At 37.6% G+C, this 25,130-nt stretch overlaps 1 protein-coding gene across 9 annotated transcripts in view; it reads right to left on the reverse strand.

Annotated features, from left to right (window-relative positions):
• The window catches only part of LOC140741889 (contactin-4-like), a 2,152,419-nt gene that overhangs the window by 1,112,228 nt on the left and 1,015,061 nt on the right, over positions 1-25,130 (reverse strand). For all 9 annotated transcript variants that reach the window (XM_073072410.1, XM_073072411.1, XM_073072416.1 and 6 more), the window contains one exon: positions 12,470-12,605. In XM_073072410.1, coding sequence (XP_072928511.1) covers positions 12,470-12,524 — 55 coding nt within the window. In that variant the 5' untranslated portion in view covers positions 12,525-12,605. The remainder of the gene's footprint in view (positions 1-12,469; positions 12,606-25,130) is intronic.

Genomic DNA, 25,130 nt, shown 5'->3' on the forward strand with positions numbered 1-25,130 from the left:
CCTCCACAGATGCTACTTAACCTGCTTATATCCTTTGTCTGTTGTTTTTGTGTCAGATTCCAGCATCTTTAGACTTTTCTCATCTAAGGAATTAAGGAAATATTTCTTTCTTCTTTTACACTTATTCAAGGCCCACAAATCTATTCTAAAGTTCTTTTATCAAGCACACAAGGAGTTACACATTTATCCTCAAGGTCAAACGTATTTTATCTCAGACTGCAAAACAATTCATATGTTACTACTTATAATTCAATATTCAACTGAAAACATGCAAATGATTCTACAATAGAATACAATTAAATCGAGAAAAAAATATAAAAGAAAAAGATCTTTTGCAGATATTTCCTTAATTTTCAAAACTATTAACAAGAAATAAATTAGTACCATAAATGTGGCCATTCAGTTACTTGTTTGGTTCACTTGGCATTGCTACCATTTTATCATTTCACTCAGGCAATAGCAACATTACTCAAGGAGATAAAATTAACCAACACCTTTGTTTACAGGTAGTATTCACTCCTTCGAGGCACAACACTGATTCTAAGAAGCACAATTCTATGTAAACAGTGAAAATGAAGCTGATGCTTCAATGCTACATTTTTCAAGCGTAGCTTTAGGATGAATTTTTAAACCAATTGAAAACAATCTGCTCCTGTGATAGGAGCAGTAAAGGCTCTTCATCTTTTCAAACCTATTCTGTTTCTCCACTTCTTATTTCTATTATTCAGGTGTCTTCCCCTTCCTTTCCAGTCCTGAAGAAGGGTCTTGGCCTAAAACAACAACTGTTTGTTCATTTCCATGGATGCTGCCTAACCTGTTGAGTTCCTCCAGCATTTTGTGTGTGCTTCTATGAATCTCAGATTGAATTGTCATCTGAGCTATCATCATCAGGTTTCAGTGAAAAAATATTCAGATTTCAACATGGTTTTGTGGAAGTGTCCCTTGACATCACACACCACATAGTTCATATTTAATATTGAAGCTGTCTCACCTTGTTTACCAAATCCTTCAATCATCTTAAACCTCAATAACATGACAGCTTAAACCTTCACCAGCCACTTCTTGTGGAGCTAATTTGCTTATGTCAGAATTTATTGCCGGAAATCTAGTGTAAAGTCAAAGCTCATATCCATACCCAAATAAAAGAAGGCCATAGCGAATGAGTTTTATATTATACTAGAGGAAGGTGAGTTCCACAGGGATTGCTGTTAAGGATATTCCTCCCTATGATCCCTGTTAGTCACTTAGATTTGGGAAAGCAAGTCACATCTTTGTCTAGATTTGTAGATGATGCACAAAATTGCTATTATGTGAACTGCATTGATTCTATTGTCTTTCTTTGTTCTACTTTGAGTGACTACATGAATATGAATCTCAGGGTAGTATTATGGCGATATATACTCCAGGTACATTGATAATATATTTACTTTTGATTTTTTTTAAACTTTTGAGTGAATAGTGATAAATCATAGCAAAATATAAACAGTCGAGTGGTATGATCAAGTTTATTATGGAGAAATATTTGGTGGGAGAAAGAGGAGAAGTAATGTAGAATTAAGTTTATTATTACAAAAGAGATGCAGGAGCAAAAAGAGCGTGAGATACTGAGTATGTCCTGAAATCATTGACACTGGCAGGCTGATTGAGAAAGCTGAAGATAATGCAGCGACGGTTCTGAGCTTTATCAAGAAAGAGTATAAAAACAGGGAAGTTATGCTGAGCCCTCAAAAAAAAATAAACCTGCTTCACTTTGTGTTCTACAATGGTTACCACTTTATGGGAAGGATACATGGGATTAGAGGGGGACAAGGAATGAATCATGAGAATTATTTTAGATTGAGGAACTATAGTAACAAGGTTAGATTGAAGGGCTGGGACTGTTTCTAGTGAAGGGAATACGGAGACATTTGTTGAAAGATGAGTGGTCAGGAGAGAATGTACAGTCCTCTTTGGTGGAGGGATTAAAGGTTAAAGGTCACCTGGAGAAAATAAGAGAGAAAAGATTTAAGTGACATGATAGAAATAAATTTTTTATGTGACTGGAATTTCAAATGCACTGTTTGAGTGATAGTAAGTTCAACAGTAGTTTCCAAAAGGGATTTAAATAAAGATAAGGTGGAAAAAGAAAAAGAAAATCCAGGCAAACATAGAAGAGGTCAATGTGTGGCACAAGAGAATTGCTTGAGTTGAGATCCTGCAAGGACATGATGGGACAAATAGCCTCCTTTTCCACAGCAACAATTATATATTACAGATGTAACTGCTGGTTTACTCCTCTGCAAAAGTAAGACTTACTGCTTTTGTGCCTGGGTATTGTTGATTTTGTTTTTACATGACTTCAGGAACCGCAATTGTCATCGTGGTTGTATAATGCTAAGGAGGGAACTGCTACTCTCTGCTTATGCTCTGCAACTGCACACTTGCTATCTTCATTTTTCTTCATGCTGGTGAAAAGAGTAGAATGCCCTGTGCAGTAAACGAGGTTAATTTGCATGCCTTCTCCTGGCTTTACATTGACCACAATTGCTAAAATTCACTGTTATCATTACTTCAAAAGTTACTACAGCACATATAGTTTTCATTTTAGTGACTGTGGCAGGAAATTCCATAGATTTGCTTCAGTTTATTTACCACTACCTCACCAGAATTACAACAAAATTCCTACTTATACAGAAATGAGGGGTTTCCTGCACTTTGTGTGAGGTTACACAAACAATAGAACAGCAGTTTTAAAGGAACTCTGTTGCCATTAATGCCCAAAAATAGAATTTCATCCTTTTGTTTTGGTGTGTAAGTGGATACTTTGGAAAATACCTATGCCCATTCAGGTGACCCACAAGAGGAAAAAGAAATCTCAAGAAAACAATATTGGAATGCTTTTCACCTGATCCACCAGCTAAAACTTAACCTGAACAATTCTTAATAATAGCTCCTGCAACAACCAAAGCTGCTGAGCGATGCTGCGATGCAGAACAAAGAGGCAGTCAGACCCTTCTAAAACTTACCCCTTGGGAGCCAGGGAGCAGCTGCCTTAGAGATGTGGGATGATATGTGAATGACCATCCTCTCTCCGCTCCTCCTTCCTGACAGTCTAGACAGATTGAGTTTGGTACCATGGTGGCCCTTGCCACTGCAATGGAGTCAATACGTGGGCAGAGATTGCAGCCTACATCTCTGTGTTACATTGTGTAGAACGGTTGACTACATAACGTACGAGCAGAGACAGAGTGACCACTGAAAATCTGAGGCTTGCAGATGCAGTCATTACATGCTGGGGCTAGCATTGCATCAATAAAGCAGCCTTTAATTACAGCTCCTTGCAAATCTTTTGCATGATTTTCTGCTTATCTTTTTTTTTGAGTTATAAGAGCAGGGCATTTTTAACAGCCAGTTTCTGTCAGTGAACAAGGAAATGCCTGTTGCACACTGGATAATTTATCTAAGTGCCTGTCTGATGCTCAGTAAATGTCAGCTGCACCAAGGGGAAATCATATCTGAAAGTGCCTGAACAATTTTCCATTTGTTGCTAATTGATCAAAAAATGAGCAGTAGTATGACCCAATGAACACTGTATCTACAATGACAAAAAATTCCATTTGTGGATATGTGTGCTCTGCTGATTTCACTTGCCCACTATCTTCTGCCATTTTGTCCTCGTCACAGAAACACTGACTTCGCTTTCTCTTATATTATTATGTGATGCTGATTCTTCTTATTGATGGAGTTTAGGCATAGTACCAGTCTGAAATTAGAGCTCCTTCAGGAAAATCTGCCGTGACTCTGTTCTCAAGCTGTGGTTATTAGAAACTTCCTTGGGAATCATTCTCCTGGTAGTCATGAAGTGAGCTGTAAAAAATTGCTCTGTTGGCAGAAATGTCAAGACTGTTAAAAGCACCTATGACAGTGAATGCTGATTACAGTTTCTTATATTTTGCTAAACCAGACCATAAATAAGATTGGAAAACAATACAGTAACTTAGTTGCTTTCACATTTTAAGCTTGACAATACTGTTCTAAGTGAATGAATAAATATCTTAATTCACAGATCACAGAAGAGTCTGGCTTATGGCTTCAGATGTTTAAGATTTAGCAAAGGTTGCATCTTTTTTGATTACAAGACAAAAATACTTCTGTTTCATATGGAAATAAAATTGAAAGAGACTTAAATGGACTTGACATTCATTTTTTGAAGGGATGCTGTGAAAAACCATAGTTCATATATAATATAAATGAAGCATGTAAAAATTGCAGACCTCCTTTGTTCAGAACTTTGGCATGGTAGCACAGTTTGCTAGCACAATGCTTTACAGTACCAGAAACCTGGGTTCAATTCCCTCTGTTATCTGTATGGAGTTTGTGCGTTCGCCCCATGACCGTGTGGGTTTTCCTCCTACCAGATGGTAGGTTAATTAGTCATTTTAAATTGTCCCATGACTAGGTTGGGATTAAATCAGGGAATTGCTGGGGGCGCAACTCAAGGGGCCTATTCCACACTGCCTCTCAATAAATAAATAAAGTTGGGGAGGACAGACGAATTGCAGAAAGGAATGTAAGATTCTCAATAAAAGAGAAAATGATTCTTACTTTGAAAGAGTAATAAAAATGAAGAAAGCTGGAAATTAAGAAATTAAAATTACAGATTAAAGAGAAGCTTCTCTGAAATATAAGACTGCAATTAAAAGGTCATGTTGATTCATCAGGGAGATTGTGACTTAATATGGAAATGTTGCTGTGTAATAAATGTAAAACTTATGGTAACTAAATGAACAAAACAACACTTGAGGAAATTAAGGTACTCCAGATAAAAGGTTTATATGGAAGAGAGTTTACAATGATGAGGATCAATTCTCTGGTTGTTGGGGAAATAGTGAATCTACAGAGGAATATAAACAAAATAACAGGTCCACAAGGGAAGAAAAATGGTTTAAAAACAAGCCTTCAGCATGAACATTTTATCCACTAAGGAATAAAATATAGAATTTTGTATCACAATGACACTTTGATGTCAGTGGCTCAAGATTAGAAACCATAACAAGCTGGAAGATCTCCGTCTTTGTTTTCAGTACTGATTTGGACCCCACAGATGTTACATGATTTCACCAAAAATTGTCCTAAATACCCCACTTTAAATAATAGCAGCAACATGCTTTCTGGGAGTGAATATATTATTGTACTCAACACTTCAAGAAAGAAATCTTCTTCAGTCGGTATTACTATGAATGGGCACGAGGTTGCAAATCTTCTCCGGTGTAACCAACCAGAGAACATTAACTTCGCTTCCTAGTATTAGAATATAAATAAAAATATTTTATCATAAATGCTAAGGATTCCTAATATACTGACTTCTCCTAATTTCTACTCTGAGTTTGTGTGAATCTTCCTCAAATTTGACAGAGAGCACATACAAATAATGTAATATCGCAACATGATTTGAGGAAGTGGAAGCCTGCCCTTGCTACTAAAACAATCCGAAGTAATTGTAGCTGAATCCTGGGCAAATATCTGACTGAAGATTATGCAGTGCTGTTAGTTGATGCAACAAAATAAATGACTTCCCAAGTACCACTTATCAACATAATGAACACAACAAATGAGAAATAATCTCTTTATTATACAATTTAATATAATAAGTCACTGTGACATTGATTTAAATGGTAACTAGGAACTAGACTACAGCTGTTGGTTGGTCATCTACACTATTATTCAGATACTATTCAATCAAAATAATTAGGCTACAGAATTAATTCAGCTTGGGTAGTATGCAGCAATTGTTGAACATTGATTTAAATTAGTTATTTTGAGCTTTATGTACTTCATCTAACAAGAAGTTCAGATCTGATTATCACTGAAGTTTCTTGTTCCTTCAGTTTTCCAGGTCACACACAGAAATTAGAAAGGCAATACACTGTTACCTTTATACAAACTATTCCTGGAATCAGGTTAGCATGGCAGTATGAACAAATACATTGCCTTTTTAGTGGCTTGTCTGTGTATTCAGTATCAACTAGATACATACAGAATTACTAAGGGATCAGTCAACCACAAGTTCCTTTCTTTTTGATGATCTCTGAAGTTAAATTAACTGGATTAATTATTCATTGTAATGCGAGCATTGAAAACTTACAGCAGAGCTTCATACTTTTGTTCCATTTTCTGGAAAGTCACTTGACATACATTTATCAAGAAAATCTGTACGCTATGCAATTTTAACCCATCTTTTTCATGAAGGCTCATATTTGATTATGTAGATTCGAACAACATATTTCATTTAATCTGAATTGTTTTATTTCATTGAAAGAAAGTCACCTCCCTACATTCTGTACAGTTTCTAACACCTGCAATGGATCCAAAGTAAACACTGCCAAATTCATTGTTTTCTGGGAGAAGCCTAATTACTTCAAAAAACCCTGCTTAAAAATTACAGAATTTTACCTATGACGTTCAACTTGCTTTCTCAATTATCAAGAAACCTTATTTGGTATCACTTCATATATCAAATAACAGTTCTAATTTATGCAAGTCAAATTTCTTTAATTTGGTTACTTTTCCTCAGTGAGGATAAATTTTTTATGAGAAAATTCAGCAGAAAAGAAAATGAGTTTTAATATCTATTTCAGTCCACCACTAGATCATTATATAGGTTGTAAATAATGATATTGCCATTTAACCACCAGAAACCCCACCCATTTCTAAATATTTACCAATTTGAACTTCCATTTATCAATCTTTATTCACATCCAAGATAAGTACCCAGCATAATTTATATATTCTAAAGTAATCAAGAAGGAATGTTTGATACTATTGCACTTCAAAGCTAGTAACTGGGATTTTTGTACACCTCCCCCCCCCAATGAAAATATTCACTTCTCAATTAGGTCTGCTATTTTAGATTCATGCAGGAAATCCGGGACATTATGGGATGTGCTTACTGGTTAAGAATCTTACCTATAAAGAATTTAGTGAAGTATAAATTATTGTGTAGTTTGCAATGAAATTGACTCCTTGGCCTAAAAAACAGCCTTAACTTGGGGAAATATTTTTCTATAAAGAGGACGCAGATTCTTCAATATGGCAACTCCAGAATATAATGATGGCTGCGAACAATCACTGAAAGAAACTCATTAGAATGGGTGAATAAAAATAAGGCATGTGCAAGTAGGATATTTGTAGGAACTGCCATTGTGTGAGTGGGCCAGAGCTGGTGTGGCAAGATCAGGTTTGGGCAAGGTAAATATCTGGTAAGTTTCTCTTTTTCCTCTTGTATGCTTCATTCCCCAATGGCTCCAGGGGCAGTGTTTTGTTCCTTGTGTGAGCTGTAGGAATTCTGGAAGACCTCCAGCCTCCCAGATAACCACAGCTGCACCAGCTGCACTGAGATGCAGCTCCTCAGAGAACGGGTTTAGGAACTGGAGCTACAGCTCGATAACCTTCTGCTCATATGAGAGACAGGGGAGGTGATAGATAGGAACTACAGGGAGCGAGTCACCCCTAGGTTGCAAGAGGCAGGTAATAGGGTGACTGTCAGGAGAAGGAATGGAAATGAGCAGCCAGAGCAGTGTACCCCTGTGGCCATTCCCCTCGATAATAATTATATCAGTTTGGATACTGTTGAGGGGGATAAGCTACCGGAGACAGCTGCAGTGACCAGGTCTCTGGCACTGAGTCTAGTGTTGTGGCTCAGGAGAGAGGAGAGGTAAGGAGGACTGCACTGGTGATAGGAGATTCATAGTCAGAGGAACAGCAGTGAGATTCTGTTGGTGTGATGGAGATACCTGGCTGGTATGTTGCCTCCCAGGTGCCAGGGTCAGGGATGTCTTGCATCGGATCCATGGCATTCTGAAGGGGGAGGCTAAATAGTCAGAAGTCCTGGTACACAATCACACTGATGACATAACTAGGAATGGTGAGGTCCAGAAGAAAGAACTTGGTGAGCTAGGTGGAAAGCTGAAAAGCAGGACCTCCAGGGTAGTAGTCTCTGGATTGCTGCCCATGCCACTCGCCAGTGAGGGTAAGAATAAGATGATCTGGCAAATGAAAGCTTTGCTGAGGAACCGGTGCAGGGGGGCAGGGATTCAGATTTCTGGGTCATTGGGATCTCTTCTGGGAAAGTTGTGACCTGTACAAAAGAGACAGTTTGCACCTGAACCTAAGGGTGACCGATACCTTTGCTGGTGGGTTTGCTAGGGCTGTTCAGGAGGGTTTTAACTAATTTGGCAGGGGGATGAGAACCAGAGTGATAGGCCTGATGATGAGGCAGTTGGTTTACAAGTGGGGGCAGTGTATGGTGAGACAGCTTGCAAAGACAGGCTGATGATAGGGGAAGATTGCAGTCAATGGAGACAAAATTGAAAAGGGTGATGAATGCAGGACTGAAGGTGTTATACTTGAATGCATGCAGTGTGTGAAATAAGGTAGCTGAACTTGCAGCACAGTTACAGATTGGGATGCATAATGGTGTCAGCTTCATTAAATCATGGCTGAAAGACAATTATAGCTGGGAGCTTAACATCCAGGGACATACATTGTATCGAAAGGACAGACAAGTAGGCATTGGGGGTGGGGTGGCTCTGTTGGTAAAAAATGAAATCAAATAATTAGAAAGAAGTGACATAGGATTGGAAGGTATAGAATCAGTGTGGGTCGAGCTAATAAAAATGCAAAAGTAAAAAGACCTTGATGGAGTTATATACAGACTTCCAAATAGTACCACAGATGTGGTTTACGAATTACAATGGGAGATCAAAAATGCATGTCAAAAGGGCAATGTTACGATAATCAAGGAGGATTTCAATATGTAGGTAGATTGGGGAAATCAGTTTGGTGTTGGATCCCAAGGGGAGTGGAATTTGTATAATGCCTATAAGATGGCTTCTTAGAGCAGCTCATAGTAGAGCCCACTTTGGGATCTGCTATTCTGCTTTGGTGTTGTGCAATGAACTGAACCTGATCAGAGAGCTGTCGGTAAAGGAACCCGTAGGAAACAGTGATCATAATATGATAGAATTCAACCTGCAATTTGAGAAGAAGCTAAAGTCAGATGTATCAGTGTGACAGTGGAATAAAGAGAATTTAGGAGGCATGAGAGAGGAGCTGGCTAAAATTGATTGGAAGAGAACATTAGCAGTGATGACAGCAGAGCAGCAATGGCTGGAATTTCTGGGATTAATTCAAAAGGCACAGGATAGATAAATCCCAAAGAAAGACAAGTATTCTAAAGGCAGGATGATGCAACTGTGGTGGACAGATGAAGTCAAAGTGAACATAAAAGCCAAAAACAGCATATAACATAAAAATTAGTGGGAAGTTAGAAGATTGGGAAGCTTTTAAAAACCAACAAAAAGGCAATGAAAAAAGTCATACAGAAGAAAAAGATGGAATACTAAGGTAAGCTAGACAATAATATTAAAGAGGATGGAAAAATTTTTCAGATATATAAAGGGTAAAAGAGAGGTGAGTGTAAATATCGGACCAGTGGGAAGTGATGCTAGAGAGGTAGTAATGGGGGACAAGGAAAGAGTGGACAAACTGAATAAGCATTTTGCATCAGTCTTCACTGTGGAAGACATGAACAGTATATCAATGGATCAAGAGTGTCAGGGGGCAGAAGTGAGTGAAGTTACCATTATTAGGGAGAAGGTGCTTGAGAATCTGGAAGGTTCAACATAGATAAGTCACCTGGATCAGATGGTCTACACTGCAGGGTTCTGAAAGAGGAGGCTGAAGAGATTGTGGAGCCATTACTAATGATCTTTCAAGAATCAATGGATTTTGGCATGGTTCTGGAGGACTGGAAAATTGGAAATATCACTCCACTCTTCAGAAAGGAGAGAGGCAGAAGAAAGGAAATTATCAGCCAGTTACTCTGACCTTAGTGGTTGGGAAGATGTTGGATTTGATTGCTAAGGATGTGATTTGAAGCTACTTGGAGGCAAATGATAAAGTAGACCATAGACTACTATGCCATCTACTATGTGGGAAATCGTTATTGCTGGTCCTTATGTCTTAGGTAACAATCAAACCTCCAATGAACTGAATGAAAAGTTCAAGTACAGAAATTATATCATCTCAGCTTCTTTCTTGAAAATGTAAAAAAGTTTGTTATAAAAAAATTTCTCTTAGTAAGACTCTGAATATTACATCAAATATGAAATCTAATGTATCACTTGAAGAAGAAGGGGTATTTACATTGGTAATCATGCACAAGGGCCTTTATTTCACCATCCCCTAGGATAATCTGAAGTATAAATCTCTGGGATAGTGTTTTGACAGTAGATTAGAAGTTGAAAGGGGGAGGAATGTTAAGACATGACTATGGGCTTGAAATGTATCTGGAGTGAATATCCATTGTATGAGGAAATATGGTTAGGATATTGTGTGAGGAAAACAATCAAATATTGTTAAGAAGACAAGGTTTCAATGCTGGGGAGGTGGGTAATTGCTTAGAACATGATGGTTGGTGTTTTTCTATTTATTTCTTCAGGACATGGACAACATTGTAAATGACAGCATTTATGACTCATGTCTGGGAAAATGACAAAGATGGCAGTATTGCTGAAGAGATGACAGGTAGTTTAGGTGAAGATGGAGGGAACTTAAGGAGTTACAGAGTTGGGGAACTGATTGGAGGATTTCCCTGTGGTTTTGATCATTGTACAATTATGTAGGATTAAGACATTAATCAAATTAACTGATTCAACAGGTACTTACATGCACTTCCCAGAAATGGGAAACACTCTGTCTCTTTCCATTGTCCGCAAACTATTGTTCTGAAATCAATATTCAACTAGTTCTCAAGATCACAGCCTTTCACTTTAACCATCAGCAAAGATACTGCAAGCACATCCCCAGTTTATATAACTCAAAATAAAACTCAATCTTAAAGTAACTAAGATCACTGAACGAATGTGTGGGATACAAATAAATTCTTTGTCAGTCAACTAACAGTCAGAGATGCCATGGCCACGTAGTCATTAGCAGAACACTATTACAGCTTGGGACATTAGAGTTTGGAGTTCAATTCTAATGCTGTCTGTAAGGAGTCTGTACATTCTCCCCGTGACTGTGTGGGTTTCCTCTGGGTGCTCCGGTTTCCACCCATAGTCCAAAGATGTACCGGTTGGTGGGATAATTCGTCATTGTAAATTATCTGGTGAGTGGGCTAGTGTTAAATAGATGGGCTGCAGGATGGTGCAGCTCACTGGGCTGGAAGGGCCTGTCTGTACTGTATAACTAAAAATATAAAATAAATAGAAAATTCTGTCAGATTTAGAGAAGGGCACAACATGTTTGCTTTGCCATATATCATTTTTACATCAATGTCTATTTCAGTGGAAGATGATGCAGTAGAAAAAAAACACAATAGACTGAAAAAGCTGGATGTTTCAAGTTTACCTAACACCAAAGTAAAACCTAACCTTAAAAGATCTTTCATTTTCCCTGGCTCTTACCTGCAGTGCTTGCATATGCATAACATAAATAAATAAATTACAATATCTCCTTGACCAAAACAAAACCTTAAATGAGACTTCAAAAATAATTAGCTCATCCTCAAGAAAAAAATGGATCATTATTGTTTGTACAGCAGTTGATTGTGCATCTGTTGTGGTGTGAACTTTGACATGTATCCAAATCACAATTTTCACAGCAAGCTTTTCTGCATTATCCATAAAATCTACTGACACCTCAGACCTTACAAAAGAGTAATGGTGCTCCTTTGAAAGCATTTAAAACTTTCCTCAATGCAAGCCAAGATTTAATCATCATACTCTATTTAAATTATGGATTGGAGTCATGACTGAATCTAAATTAATCAGGAATAAAGTAGTCCACGTGCATCAATTATTTATAAACTACTGGTGTTTTACTTTACTATTGTGAATTCAAAATGCATTCTGTCCTAAAAATACAAAAAAAACAGATAATTCATATAATTAATTTACAAGAATATAGTTAGAAGAAAAATTCAAAAAATATACAGTCTCAAACATCAGGCAACATACATTTTAGTAGTGCCAAAATATAATTCTTAAATTCACCATGACCTGCTTTAGATATACTGATCATGATCCAATGGCAATTTCATGTGAAACATTCATATTACTGTAAAATTGATATCCTGATACTTCATAATTGATTGCTTTGGTTCACATGGTCTAATATATATGATCGTGCAATGCGCTGCAGAAATCTGCTAGAATCAAGAAATTTTCTTGTCAGGATGGGTCATAATAATCACAAGGAACCCTCGGTTTTAAGCCATTTAACATGTCATTACCACATCAAATTTATTTGGATTTTTCTTTTTGAACACATCAGATAATTCCAAACAAAACTGCTCATTGGCAAATCAAACTGAATGTAAGTACAAGTGATTTATTTTTGGATTTTAATAAATTAGGGTAACATTATTCTCAGCAAATATATTGAATACAGTCACATGTACATATCAAAAGTATTAATGATATTTTACCTGCTAGGCAGCCAATGAATGATAGCAGAAACAGTAGTTTCCATAGCAACATCATCTTCAGTTGCCAAGGGCAAATAAGCTTTTCGTGCAATCACCAGTTAACAGAAGACTTCCTTTTCAAGGTACAACCTCTAATCTGTGAGAAAAACCAATATTAAAAAAAGAATTAAAAACAAGCATTTGGTCCTTTTCCCAATCTCAGAACATACCAGTGACATTGGCACTTGCTTGGCTGATCCAGCTAAATATAATTGACTTGATGATTAATAAGTCATGTAATTATCAAAACATATTGAATAACCAAAAGCACACTTTCCAAGCCATTGTAAAAGAAATAGCAGGCAGCTTTGCTTGTCTTCTAAATTTGATCCTCTTGACGAGCAGAGAGGGCAAAAGCTAACAATTGAATAATGCACAGATGTTAACAATGAAGAGACACCCAGGAGCAAAAAAAGATGAAGATTTAGCTCATTGCACTCTCAGGCAATTTGCTCCATTTATGAGTGTGACACAAGCAGTACAGGGAAACAATCAATACTGACCATTCAGAAAATATCATTAAGGTCTCAAAAGGGCAACCTTGAACTATTAATAATTAATTTACAAAGAAAATGTCACTGTTTTCATCTCAAATTTATTTTGCCTTGGGTTTATCAGCTGAATAATCCAGGAAACATTCAGACCAATTTTCTGTTTAGTTTGGTTCTTTTAACCAGTGGGGCGGTACAATATGTCAGTTTTCTTCAGTTTTCAAACAAATCACTGCTAATGAAGCATGCTTCACATATTTGCATCAAGACTCATGTCTTTCATCATTTAGTACAAGCAGAGTTGAAACTCAAATGTAAGGAGCTGCACATCCATTGGATACAAAATAGTTTGAAAAGAAAACATCAACATCAATGAAAATACAAAAGTTATTTTTTTAAGAAAAGTAGTTACCTCAAATCACTGCATATGTTACTGCACCTCTGCATGGTCTTATGGCAGCATTTGATTAAAGATTTACTTCTAATTGTATTATTGGTGGAAGTTGGAGGAGTTGCATGGAAAAAAAGTTTAAAGAAACAATACAAATAAAGGTGACCATAACTGCCGTCAGAGTAATTGGTCCAGCATCTTGAGGAATGATTATTTGGACATTTAATTGTTTTTTATCTGGATTGGGCTGCTCCCAATTAAACAGTCCTGTTTCCAGGATGATTTTTGATCCCATTATCTCTCAGCCCCTCTTCCCATTCTCTATTGAAGTATTATTCATGAAGAAGCTCTTTATAGCAATTGACTGCTTTTCCTTCAACACTTGGTTCCAATGGATGCCTTTCTATTATCACCTCAAGACAGTAACTCCAGATTTTGTTTGAAATAATAATGTGGATAATAATTGAAACTGCTACTAAACAAATAGAGTAGATAATTCCAGCATCTTATTTGTGGAATTGAGAATGAAAATTAGTAAGTCACTATATTATCTTCCTAGTCCCCATCCAAACAGTGCTCTGCAAATATTATTCAAAACTTTTGCCATCGATAAATAGGGGGTTTCTTACAAGTGCCAGCAAAACCAATGTCTCAGATTCACAAATGTACTTGAATTTTCAGTCACATATTAAGTCTTAATAACCACTTTGCAACTTTCAGACACTGAAGCGTACTTCTCTATGAATAAAAATAATTGTTTATAAATAATTCTTTTTCAATTTTTTATGTTTTTCTTTTTTAACCTCATATTTCATTATTGCCTTTTCATTTTCTTTATATAAAGTAACACTGGAAATGTTTTCCTATAGATTTTTCCTCACACATTGAAGATACTTCATTCTGATCGGTTAAAATTGTTCATCCTATTTACACATTGCTAGTCTTCTCAGGAGGATATTGTACCTTTCCAGTGTGTAAGCTTACAGAGAGTCCATGACAGCTCTGAATCTCTGAATGACCAACGCTAATTGTTTGCTGTGATCTACAAAATCAGGTTTCAGTAATACAGCTTGCAGGGATCACGTTTGATCCTGACCTGATGTGCCAACTGCATGGGGCTTATATATTCCCTTTTTAGGTGCATGATTTCTTCCCACATTTTAAAGATATATCAGTTACTCTAAAATTATTTTTACCATTTACCTATATTTTGGGGCAGTCAAGGGGCATTTGGGGCATTTGATATGCATATGAGAAAGAATAAATAGCTGGTATACTGGTAAATAAGGAAAAGGAAATGGGATTGGTGAGATAGCTCTATTGACAACTGGCATGAACACCAAATGGATTCCCATAACAAGTAAACACACAGAACTAAGTGGTATATCAATTATTTCAGGATTTCTGCCACGGACTAAGCAGATTTATGCTTCACAGTAAAAAGAGACTTGACATTTCTAAAATACATTATAAGATAAAGCAAGCAGCAAGAATAATGGCTAACGAAATAGAAAAAAATTAAAACCAACAAATGCTAGAAGCATCAAGCCTGTCAAGCAGCATCGGTAGAAGTAGAAGCCGGTTAGTGTATCTAGTTAGCAACCCCTCCTCAGAACAATGGCTTGATTTTCCATTTTGTTATTAAGAGGTGCTCAGGCTAACTTTTAGTGCACAATTAGTCATTACATTCAGTCATTCTACAACATTTCCTATTGATTTTATTTTAGCTGACCTATGGAAAAACAGGGAATGACAAGAACCAATGCAGTTACATAGATCTCTGTATAATGTGCTTTGTATGCTTGTTTTAAATTTAACATGAAAACATTTTGGATTAGAAAAATATCAACTGCTCTTACACATGATTCATCTGTTGCATGTTGGTTAAAATATAAAATTTAAAAGCCCATCACTTCACTGATGCCACAAGCAAATTCAAGTTTAATGAGAAAGCACAGATACATACATGATTTTGTTTGAATTTCTTGAACATTAATGCAGGTTTGTTCACTTGTTTACTGTTACCTGGCATTCAGAAGACTTTGCTCGCACACAGATAATTCAGAAACAAGAACTTTGCCAATAGTTTTGAAGCATTTGACACCAATGATTAAAAATACACAAGACTTGATCTTCATCAGGTGAATAAAAAGTTTAGATCAAATGTTCTGGCATCCTTGAATGTGTAAAGTACCAGTGGTATCCAAACTCAGCAGTGATAAACTTCAGGACAAAGAAATAAGAAAAGAACTAAGGTTTATTCAAGCACGTTAACTTATATTATTTTCTATGACATCACACTTCAACCTCTTTCTTGTTCTCATTTGGTCCGTCTTTATGTATTGAATTTAGCTGCAAGCATTTCCTGCTGATGGCTACATTCAGTAATCATTGAAGATTATGTATAGCACAGTTTGAAAGCAAAGTGCTGCATAATAGAATATCATAATGTGCATTAAGCAAATGCAATTTCCAGCAGAATTTTTTTTTAATTTTACATGCAACAGATGAATTATGTGAGAGAGCAGTTAGTATTCTTCTCAGTCAAAATGTTTTCATATGAAATTTAAAAGAAGCATACAAAGCACCTCATACAAAGATCTATGTAACTGCATTGGTTCGTTCCATTTGTCTTTTTCCATAGGTCAGCTAAAATAAAATCAATAGGAAATGCTGTAGTATGACAGAATGTAATGACTAATTGTGCAGAACGTTACCTGTTAATCAATGTAAAAATTGCTCCTTCGTCATCTCTCCACTTTTAGTTGATATTCATATTAACAGGATAGATGATAAGAGTCATGATCCTCTACTTAAGAAGGTGGATGTATTTGTGACTATTATCATTAAAACCAAGCTGAAAGCTTATTTTCAGCCACCCAGTTAAAAGAGTGATTCTCTAAATCAAGGACATCAGTTATGTCAAATTTATATACTGTGCAAACATGTTCTACAAAGTAACCATCTAAACCTGATCAAGTGTATCAACATAACATAAGCCTTACAGGTTAATTGGTGAAGATTAGCACCAATCAAGTATCATTTTTGTCATAGTAATCATAATTCTATTCCTCCAGGAGGACCACAGCCTCGTCGTGATTTGGAGGCTTGTGTGCCAGAGAGCTATGTTGGCTGGAGTCTGGGCTTTACGCTCTTGGTAGAGTCACCCATGCCAAATAGATCAAAGGGTAGATACCAGAATAACAGTGGTCTGCTGGTCCTCCAGGTTTCGGGGCTCAACTCAGGACTAACAACTTTGACTGGTAAAACAAAACTGTTTCAGAAATGGCAATCCTTCTACATCTGAGTGCAATGGTATTCCTGAATCTTCACCCAGAACTTGCAGACTGACAGTGGTGAAAACCAAGCTACTGACACAACAAAGGAAGCCCTGGACACCGCCAGAGATGGCGGACCTTCAATGCTACCCTAAACACCAGCAGTAGAGAGATCATAATTGGATTTATTGTGTACTGGAAAAATAATAATGAAGTAAAGGTTCCAAACTGGGATACAGTGAATGGCATTCCACTGAGAAGTGATTTAGAAGAAAGGGATGAGAGCTAAATGCAAGATGCTGCAGAGGTTGAAAATCTTGATGTTAAATTAGTCTCACTGCAAAGGAGATCTAGATTGTTAAAGGTAAACATTTTCCCACAAAGAAAAAGGGCAAGAATGCCAAATTTACTGTGTTCCAGATGGTGAGATACATACAAGGAAATGGCAAAAAAAGGCTAAAAATGCAAGCCATGAATTTTCATTATGCACTAAACTTAGAAGAACATAGAAATCATTGATGTCAAATTAACAAGGAAGTCAGAAAATTCAAAAACAATCATTAAAGAATACTGACATTTAAAATGAAAACTGTTTTGCCAGCACAGAAGTAGCAAAGGGGTTTGTTATGTTTAGTAACTTCAAAACATTGAACTAATTCAAAGGAAAACAAGAGAGTTAAGAAATGTGAGTGCAACTCCATTTTTTACTTTAAGCGAGGTGTGTACATATCATGTGGTAGTATTATGATGTATGCAATTCACATATTTTTATATATATATAAAACCATAATGAATTAAATAAACAATAAAGTATATTTAATCAAGCCATATAGTTAGAAGATTGCTCAAATAGTACTGAAATATTAAATGCACAACAGGGTAAACTAAGGAAGGTTTTATTTGTGGAGGTGGAAAATATGGGTAACTTTCTGTTTTTCAACAATACTCTGATTTGGAAAGATTCCTGCTGAGCACATGGCATAACATTTAAATATTTGCCTGTGCTTATCAATTGAACTATCCTTAGCCTATTTTGCCCATTCACTCCAGACGCTATTTTGCTTTAGACTTATATAATCAACTCGGTTTGGGATGAGGACATTGGTGATAGAACCAAAGTGTTCAGCTTCAACTGTAGCTGGAATTCAACAATTTTGTGACTATTATTCTCTAGAGGATTCACCAACAGTACTTTTTAATACAGTTTCTCCTCAGGTTCCAAAGCTTAACTTCTGGACAGTCCGTACAGATGAGCAAGTGTTTGGGGACTGAGCACTGAGTGCATGAGTAAGTCTATAATGGCCAGTTGCTGGATAAATTTTGAAACATATTGCTCCTGATGTACAATATTCTCTTTCATAATGCCCATGCCAGCTGGGTTATTTCACTTAATATGCAGATTAAAATCACCCATAATAATTCTAGTTCGCTTCTTACACAAATTCAATTTTTCTCAATTTATAGTCTGTCCTTCCATGAAAAAGTATTTTGATAATCTGTCCTATACTGACAGTCATGTTTTCTTTTCCCTGCTGTTCCTCATTTATACCAAATCATTTCCACATATTGTGTCTATCACTCTCTGTCACTGCTCATCACTACACTGATGCCCTCCTTGATGGGTCCTGTGTCCTTGTTCTTTTCACCTATTCTTCTGAAATGTTGAATAACCAAGAATGTCAAGTAAGTAGTCTCAGCTTACTTCTCTTTTGAGTTATCATGTCATCTACCTTGTTAGGAATAACTTAATAGGCCTTTTCTGCATTTATTGGTACCAGTTTCACCAACTCTATCGTTGCAGATAAATATTTTTAAGTAGATTATACCACTGGAAGAACAAGAGATGTCAATTGATCTAGTTTATATTGAAAGGGTTAAGGTTGATTAGATGGTGAAAAGCAAGAAGCATGAATGAGAGTTTTAATAGCAGAGGTGCTGAGGCAGCTTTGAAAGGAAGGTATTTACGGAGGAGGACAAGCTGAACTTAGAAATGGCGCAGGGGTTAAGCATAAGATGAGAGACTGGGCAAAGTGCTGTAGAAAATGGCAGAGAAATGGTTCAGCCAGTTTGCTGGATGATTTCAGTGCATTGGCATTTGTGAATGGTTTCAGTGCATTGGCACCTTGCATTTGTGAAGGTGAAGATGAAAAAGTCAGGAGTTTAACACAAAAGTTTGCAGTTGAAGTTGTCAGATCTCAGGCAAGTATGACATGTTTGTTCATAAATTGATTATGACTAATTGTTAATATGATGAAAGAAGTACACTTCATAGTCTTTATATTATTGTTTACCTACGTTTCACTAGCATTTTGGACCTTATATCAGAATATCTGCAATTAAAACATCTTTTGCACATTCCTTAAATACATGATAGAAAATCAATGGCCAACATAGCATCATATGTTTCTTCATTTATTACATTTTTCAATTTAAAATGTAATTTATTATATTAATTTGAAGAAACAACATTTCTGTCTCAAAACAAAGTGTCATTAATATGGCAATAGTACACCTTAATATGTTTCTTTTGCCTCTCATTACTAACAATTAACAAGCCACTGAAAATTATCTAAATGGTACCATATATGACAACCAGAGTTTGTCAATTGTGGTATTACTATAATTCTTTCTGTCATGATCAGTTCCATTAGACTGCTTACCTATCACCATGGTGATGAAAGCCAATCATAAAGTAGTCTATACTACTACAAACTTTCTTTTTTGAATTACTGCAATCATTTAACATTTTCCATGGCAATAAATGGATTACAATTTGCATCAGATCACAAAACTACTGATGAAAAGTAAACTGAAAATATAGCTTGCAACACCAATAATCATCCATGCTGAACGAATTACAACTACTAATTTGAGATTTATGTGAAGCTTTCATTAAGATTGTATCCAATTAGGTATTTGGTGACAATGGTGTTCACATGTTTATACTATGGCCTTTGCCAACTTACAACAGCAATATAATAGAGACTATAGTCCAAATGAAAGAAGCTCTGTGAATATGTTTACTAACTGGTTGTAGTGTGTTTTTCTTTTCAGTCATTCCAAAGAAAAGTAATTCAGAATCACTTCAGAATCACCCTAGTAACACATTAGCATATCAACAGAGAGCCCATCAGTGCATTTCTGTACACACTAAGCAATAAGCCCATGGGAACTGGACTTCGATTTAAATACTATATATTGTATGTTCACCAGTAATTTCTCTCTTTTTGGCATATGCAGTGTTGTTGAAGAGGAACTACCAAGTGCAAGTAAACATTGATCCAAATGCATTTTTCACTTTGTATAAATTATTAAACCCAAATCCACAATGATTTTATTTAAAATCTCCTCAAATTGCATATGGCATTTTGAGAAATTTGTTTCTTTGGTCGAGTTTTGCCATTAATTCATTTGGAAGACGCAGTCCAACATTTCATACTAGGGTAACCAAGGGAACTCTGTGGACTAACTTGAAAATTTAATGCTGATTTCTCAAAGAGATCACAGGAATAGAAGACAAAAATAAGAGCCTATTTAATTTGAAATGAAAACAGCAAGTGCAGGAATCAGTCAGCAGATTATGCCGCATCCATGGAAAGAAACAAAGTTAACATTTCAGACCATTCATCAGAATTCATTGTTCCTCTCTGTTTGAATGGATTGTAAAGTTTATTACATATCTCTCATGAGCACATGAGATTCTGCAGATGCTGGAAATCTTGAGCAAATCACATAAAATGCTAGAATAACTCAGCAAGTCAGGCAGCATCTATGGAGTGGAGTGAACAGTCAACATTTCAGGCTGGGACCCTTCATTAGGATTGGAAAGGAAAAGGGCAGGAGGCAGGATAAGAAAATGGGGGTGGGGTGGGAGGGAGAAGAGTGCAAGTTGGCAGTTGTTAGGTGAGACCACGTGAGGAGGAGGGTGGATGTGTGGGTGAGGGGGAGTATGAAGAAAGAAGCTGGGAGGTGATAGACATAAGAAATAAAGGATGGAAGAAGAAGGAATTCAATAGGACAGTGGACCATGTAATAAAAGGAAGAAGGAGGGTAATCAGAAGGAGATGAAGGACAGGTTGGAGGAAGCGATGGGGTGAGAGGGTAACCTGAATAGGAATGGAAAAAGAGAGAAGGGGACAGGGGAGTAATTACTGGGTGTTAGAACAATCGATGTACATCCCCTCTCCATTTCCCTTAAGGATTGTTGTCCACATGACTCTCTTCCCACTCATCCCTCCCTCACTGTCTCCCTCCTTATAGTTATCCCTACAAGTGTGACAATTGCTACACCTCCTCCATCACCACCATTCAGAGCCCCAAAGAATTATTCCAAATGAGGCTGGGTCATCTATTTTATTTGGTGCTTCTGGTGCAGTCTTCCCTACATTGGTAAGATCTGACACAGATTGCGGATTGGTCCATGGAGCACCTTTACTCCTCTGCTACTAAGGTCAGGATCTACCATTGGTTACCCATTTCAATTCAACTTCCTATTCCCATTTTGACATGTCTGTCCTTGGCCTCTTCTGCTGCCAAGATGAGGCCAAACTCACATTGGAGGAGTAACACAGTTCATATTCTAGTGGGCAACCTCCCACCTAATGGTTTTAAAACAAACATTTCTGGTAATTATTTGTCCCCTATCTCTTTATCTATTCCCATTCATATTACCCTCTCAACTCTTTTCTTCTCTTCACTTGGCCAACACCTCCCTCTGATTCTCCTCACCCTTCCCACACTTCACTTCCTTCCGTGGCCCACTGCCCTCTCCTATAAGATTTCTTCAGCCCTTTCCTTCTTTTATCTATCCCTCCCAGCTTCTTACTTCATCATGCCTCCCCTCCTACTTATGTTCTCCCTCATTTGGTTTCACCTATGACCTGATAGCTTGAACTCCTTCCGGTCCACCCACCTTCTTATTTGGTTTCTCTCCCCTTCCTACCTAATCTTTATGAAAGGTCTTGGTCCAAAACATCGACTGTTTATTTCCCTCCACAGGTTAGTTTGCTTAATTTGCTGAGTTCTTCTAGCATTTTGTGTGTCACATATGTCTCTTTGTAAGTCAAATGTATCAGCAATTTAACAAGATTGACTTGTCCAGGCACATTGCTCATTAGCGCAAAAACTGAACATCACCAAGGTCAGAATTAGAATCAGATTTAATATCACCGGCACATGACATGAAATTTGTTGTTATGCAGCAGCAGTGCATTGCAATACATAATAATAAAAACTGTAAATTACAGTAAGCATTTTTAATAAGTTAAATTAAGTAGTGCAAAAAGTGAAACAAAATGAGGTGAAGTAATGTCCATGGGTTCAATGTCCATTCAGAAATCTGATGGCCGATAGAAAGAAGCTATTCCTGAATCATTGATGTGTGCCTTCAGTCTTTTATAGCTCTTCTCTGATGGTAGCAATAAGAAGAGGGCATGTCCTGGCTGATAGGGTTCTTAATGATGGATGCCACCTTTTTGAGGCATTGCTCCTTGAAGACATCATGAACACTGAGGAAGCTAGAGCCCATGATGGAGCTGATTGAGCTGACAACTTTCTGCAGCTTTTTCTGAGCCTGTGCAGTACCTCCTCTCTATACCAGATGGTGATGCAGCCAGTTAGAATACTCTCCCCAGTATAGCGAAATTTGTGAGTGTCTTTTGTGACAAAACAGATCTCCCCAAACTCCTAATGAAATATAGCCACTGTCATGCCTTCTTTGTGACTGCATCAATAAGCTGGGCTCAAGGTCATTTCTCAAAGATGTTGACACCCAGGAACTTGAAATTGATCACCTTTTTCACTGCTGATCCTCGATAAGGACTGGTGTGTGTTCCCTCATCTTACCCTTTCTGCAGTCCACAATCAATTTTTTGGTCTTACTGATGTTGAGTGCAATGTTGTTGCTGTGATATCACTCAACTGGCTGGTCTATCTCAGTCCTGTACACCTTCTTGTCATCACTTGAAATTCTGCCAACAGTAGTTGTGTCATCAGCAAAATTTATAGATGGTTTCTGAGCTGTCCCTGGCCACACAGTCATATGTGTATAGAGAATAGAGAAGTGGACTAGGCACACATCCTTGAGGTGTGGCAGTATTAATTTTCAATGAGGTAGAGATCTTATTTCTGATCCACACAGACTATGTTCTTCCAGTGAGGACGTCAAGGATCTGTTTGTAGAGGGAAGTACTAAGGTCCTGGTTTGTATCTTTGTGATCAGAACTGTAGGAATGGATTATGTTAGTCACTGAGCCGTAGTCAATAAACAGCAGCCTGATATAAATATTAGTATTTTCCAGGTGACTCAAGGCCATGTGAAGAGCCAATGAAATCACATCCCCTGCAGACCAATTGTGGCAATAGGCAAATTTCTGCAGGTCCAGGTATTTGCTTTGCCAGGAGTTGATTCCAGCTGTAACAAACCTCTCAAAACACTACATCACCATAGATGTGAGAGATACTGGATAATAATCATGAAGGCAACTCTCCCTACTTTTCTTGGGTATTGCTATGATTGTTGCTGTTTTGAAGCAGTTGGGACTTCCGAATGTATCAATGAAAGAATGAAAGTACTTGAACACATCCACTAGTTGGCTGGCACAGGTTTTTCGAGTCTTACACCATCAAGTCCTGTCCTTGCAAGTGTTCACCCTCTTGAAAGACGTTCTGACATTGGCCTCTGAGATAGAGATCACAGGGTCACTGTGATCGGTGATGGGGAAAATGCTAGAGCCGGTTATCAAAGATGTGGTAACAGCACATTTGGAAAGAGGTGAAATCATCGGACAAAGTCAGCATGGATTTGTGAAAGGAAAATCATGTCTGACAAATCTTATAGAATTTTTTGAAGATGTAACTAGTAGAGTGGATAGGGGAGAGCCAGTGGATGTGGTATATTTAGATTTTCAAAAGGCTTTTGACAAGGTCCCACACAGGAGATTAGTGTGCAAAATTAAAGCACATGGTATTGGGGTTATGGTATTGACGTGGATAGAGAATTGATTGGCAGACAGGAAGCAAAGAGTGGGAGTAAACGGGACCTTTTCAGAATGGCAGGCAGTGACTAGTGGGGTACCCAGTTGTTTACAATATATATTAATGATTTAGACGAGGGAATTAAATGCAGCATCTCCAAGTTTGCGGATGACACAAAGCTGGGCAGCGGTGTTAGCTGTGAGGAGGATGCTAAGAGGATGCAGGTGACTTGGATAGGTTAGGTGAGTGGGCAAATTCATGGCAGATGCAATTTAATGTGGATAAATGTGAGGTTATCCACTTTGGTTGCAAGAACAGGAAAACAGTTTATTATCTGAATGGTGGCCGATTAGGAAAAGGGGAGATGCAACGAGACCTGGGTGTCATTGTACACCAGTCATTGAAGGTGGGCATGCAGGTACAGCAGGCGGTGAAAAAAGCAAATGGTATGTTGGCATTCATAGCAAAAGGATTTGAGTACAGGAGCAGGGAGGTTCTACTGCAGTTGTACAAGGCCTTGGTGAGACCACACCTAGAATATTGTGTGCAGTTTTGGTCCCCTAATCTGAGGAAAGACATTCTTGCCATAGAGGGAGTACAGAGAAGGTTCACCAGATTGATTCCTGGGATGGCAGGACTTTCATATGAAGAAAGACTAGATCAACTAGGCTTATACTCACTGGAATTTAGAAGATTGAGGGGGGATCTTATTGAAACATAAAAAATTCTAAAGGAATTGGACAGGCTTGATGCAGGAAGATTGTTTCCGATGTTGGGGAAGTCCAGATTGAGGGGTCACAGTTTAAGGATAAAGGGGAAGCCTTTTCGACTGAGATTAGGAAAAACTTCTTCACACAGAGAGTGCTGAATCTGTGGAATTGTCTGCTACAGGAAACAGTTGAGGCCAGTTCATTGGCTATATTTAAGAGGAAGTTAGGTATGGCCCTTGTGGCTAAAGGGATCAGGGGGTATGGAGAGAAAGCAGGTACAGGGTTCTGAGTTGGATGATCAGCTATGATCATACTGATGGCGGTGCAGGCTCGACAGGCCGAATGGCCTACTCCTGCACCTATTTTCTATGTTTCTATGGATGCTGCAGAGATCCTCATAGCTGTGGTTTTAATCTCCTTTTCAAAGCATGCATAAAAGGCATTGATCTGATCTGGGAGTAAAGCATCACTGCCTTTTATGATGTTAGGTTCTGCTTTGCAAGAAGTAATGGCTTGCAAACCGTACCAGAGTTGACATGCATCCAATTCTACCTCTAACTTCAATCGAATTGTTCATTTGCTTTTGAGATATCCCTCTACACCTAGCCTCCTTGTGTAGCCCTGGATCACCAAACTTGAAAGCCACTGATCTGGCCCTCAGCAGACCTCAAATCTCCTGCTTCATCCACAGCTTTTGCTTCGGGTATGTATGGTATGTTTCCGTAGGCACACATTCATCCACATCGTTTTTAATGAGGTCAGAACCAACTGTAGCAT

The sequence above is a fragment of the Hemitrygon akajei genome, chromosome 19, assembly GCF_048418815.1.
Source record: "Hemitrygon akajei chromosome 19, sHemAka1.3, whole genome shotgun sequence".
Lineage (NCBI taxonomy): Eukaryota > Metazoa > Chordata > Chondrichthyes > Myliobatiformes > Dasyatidae > Hemitrygon > Hemitrygon akajei.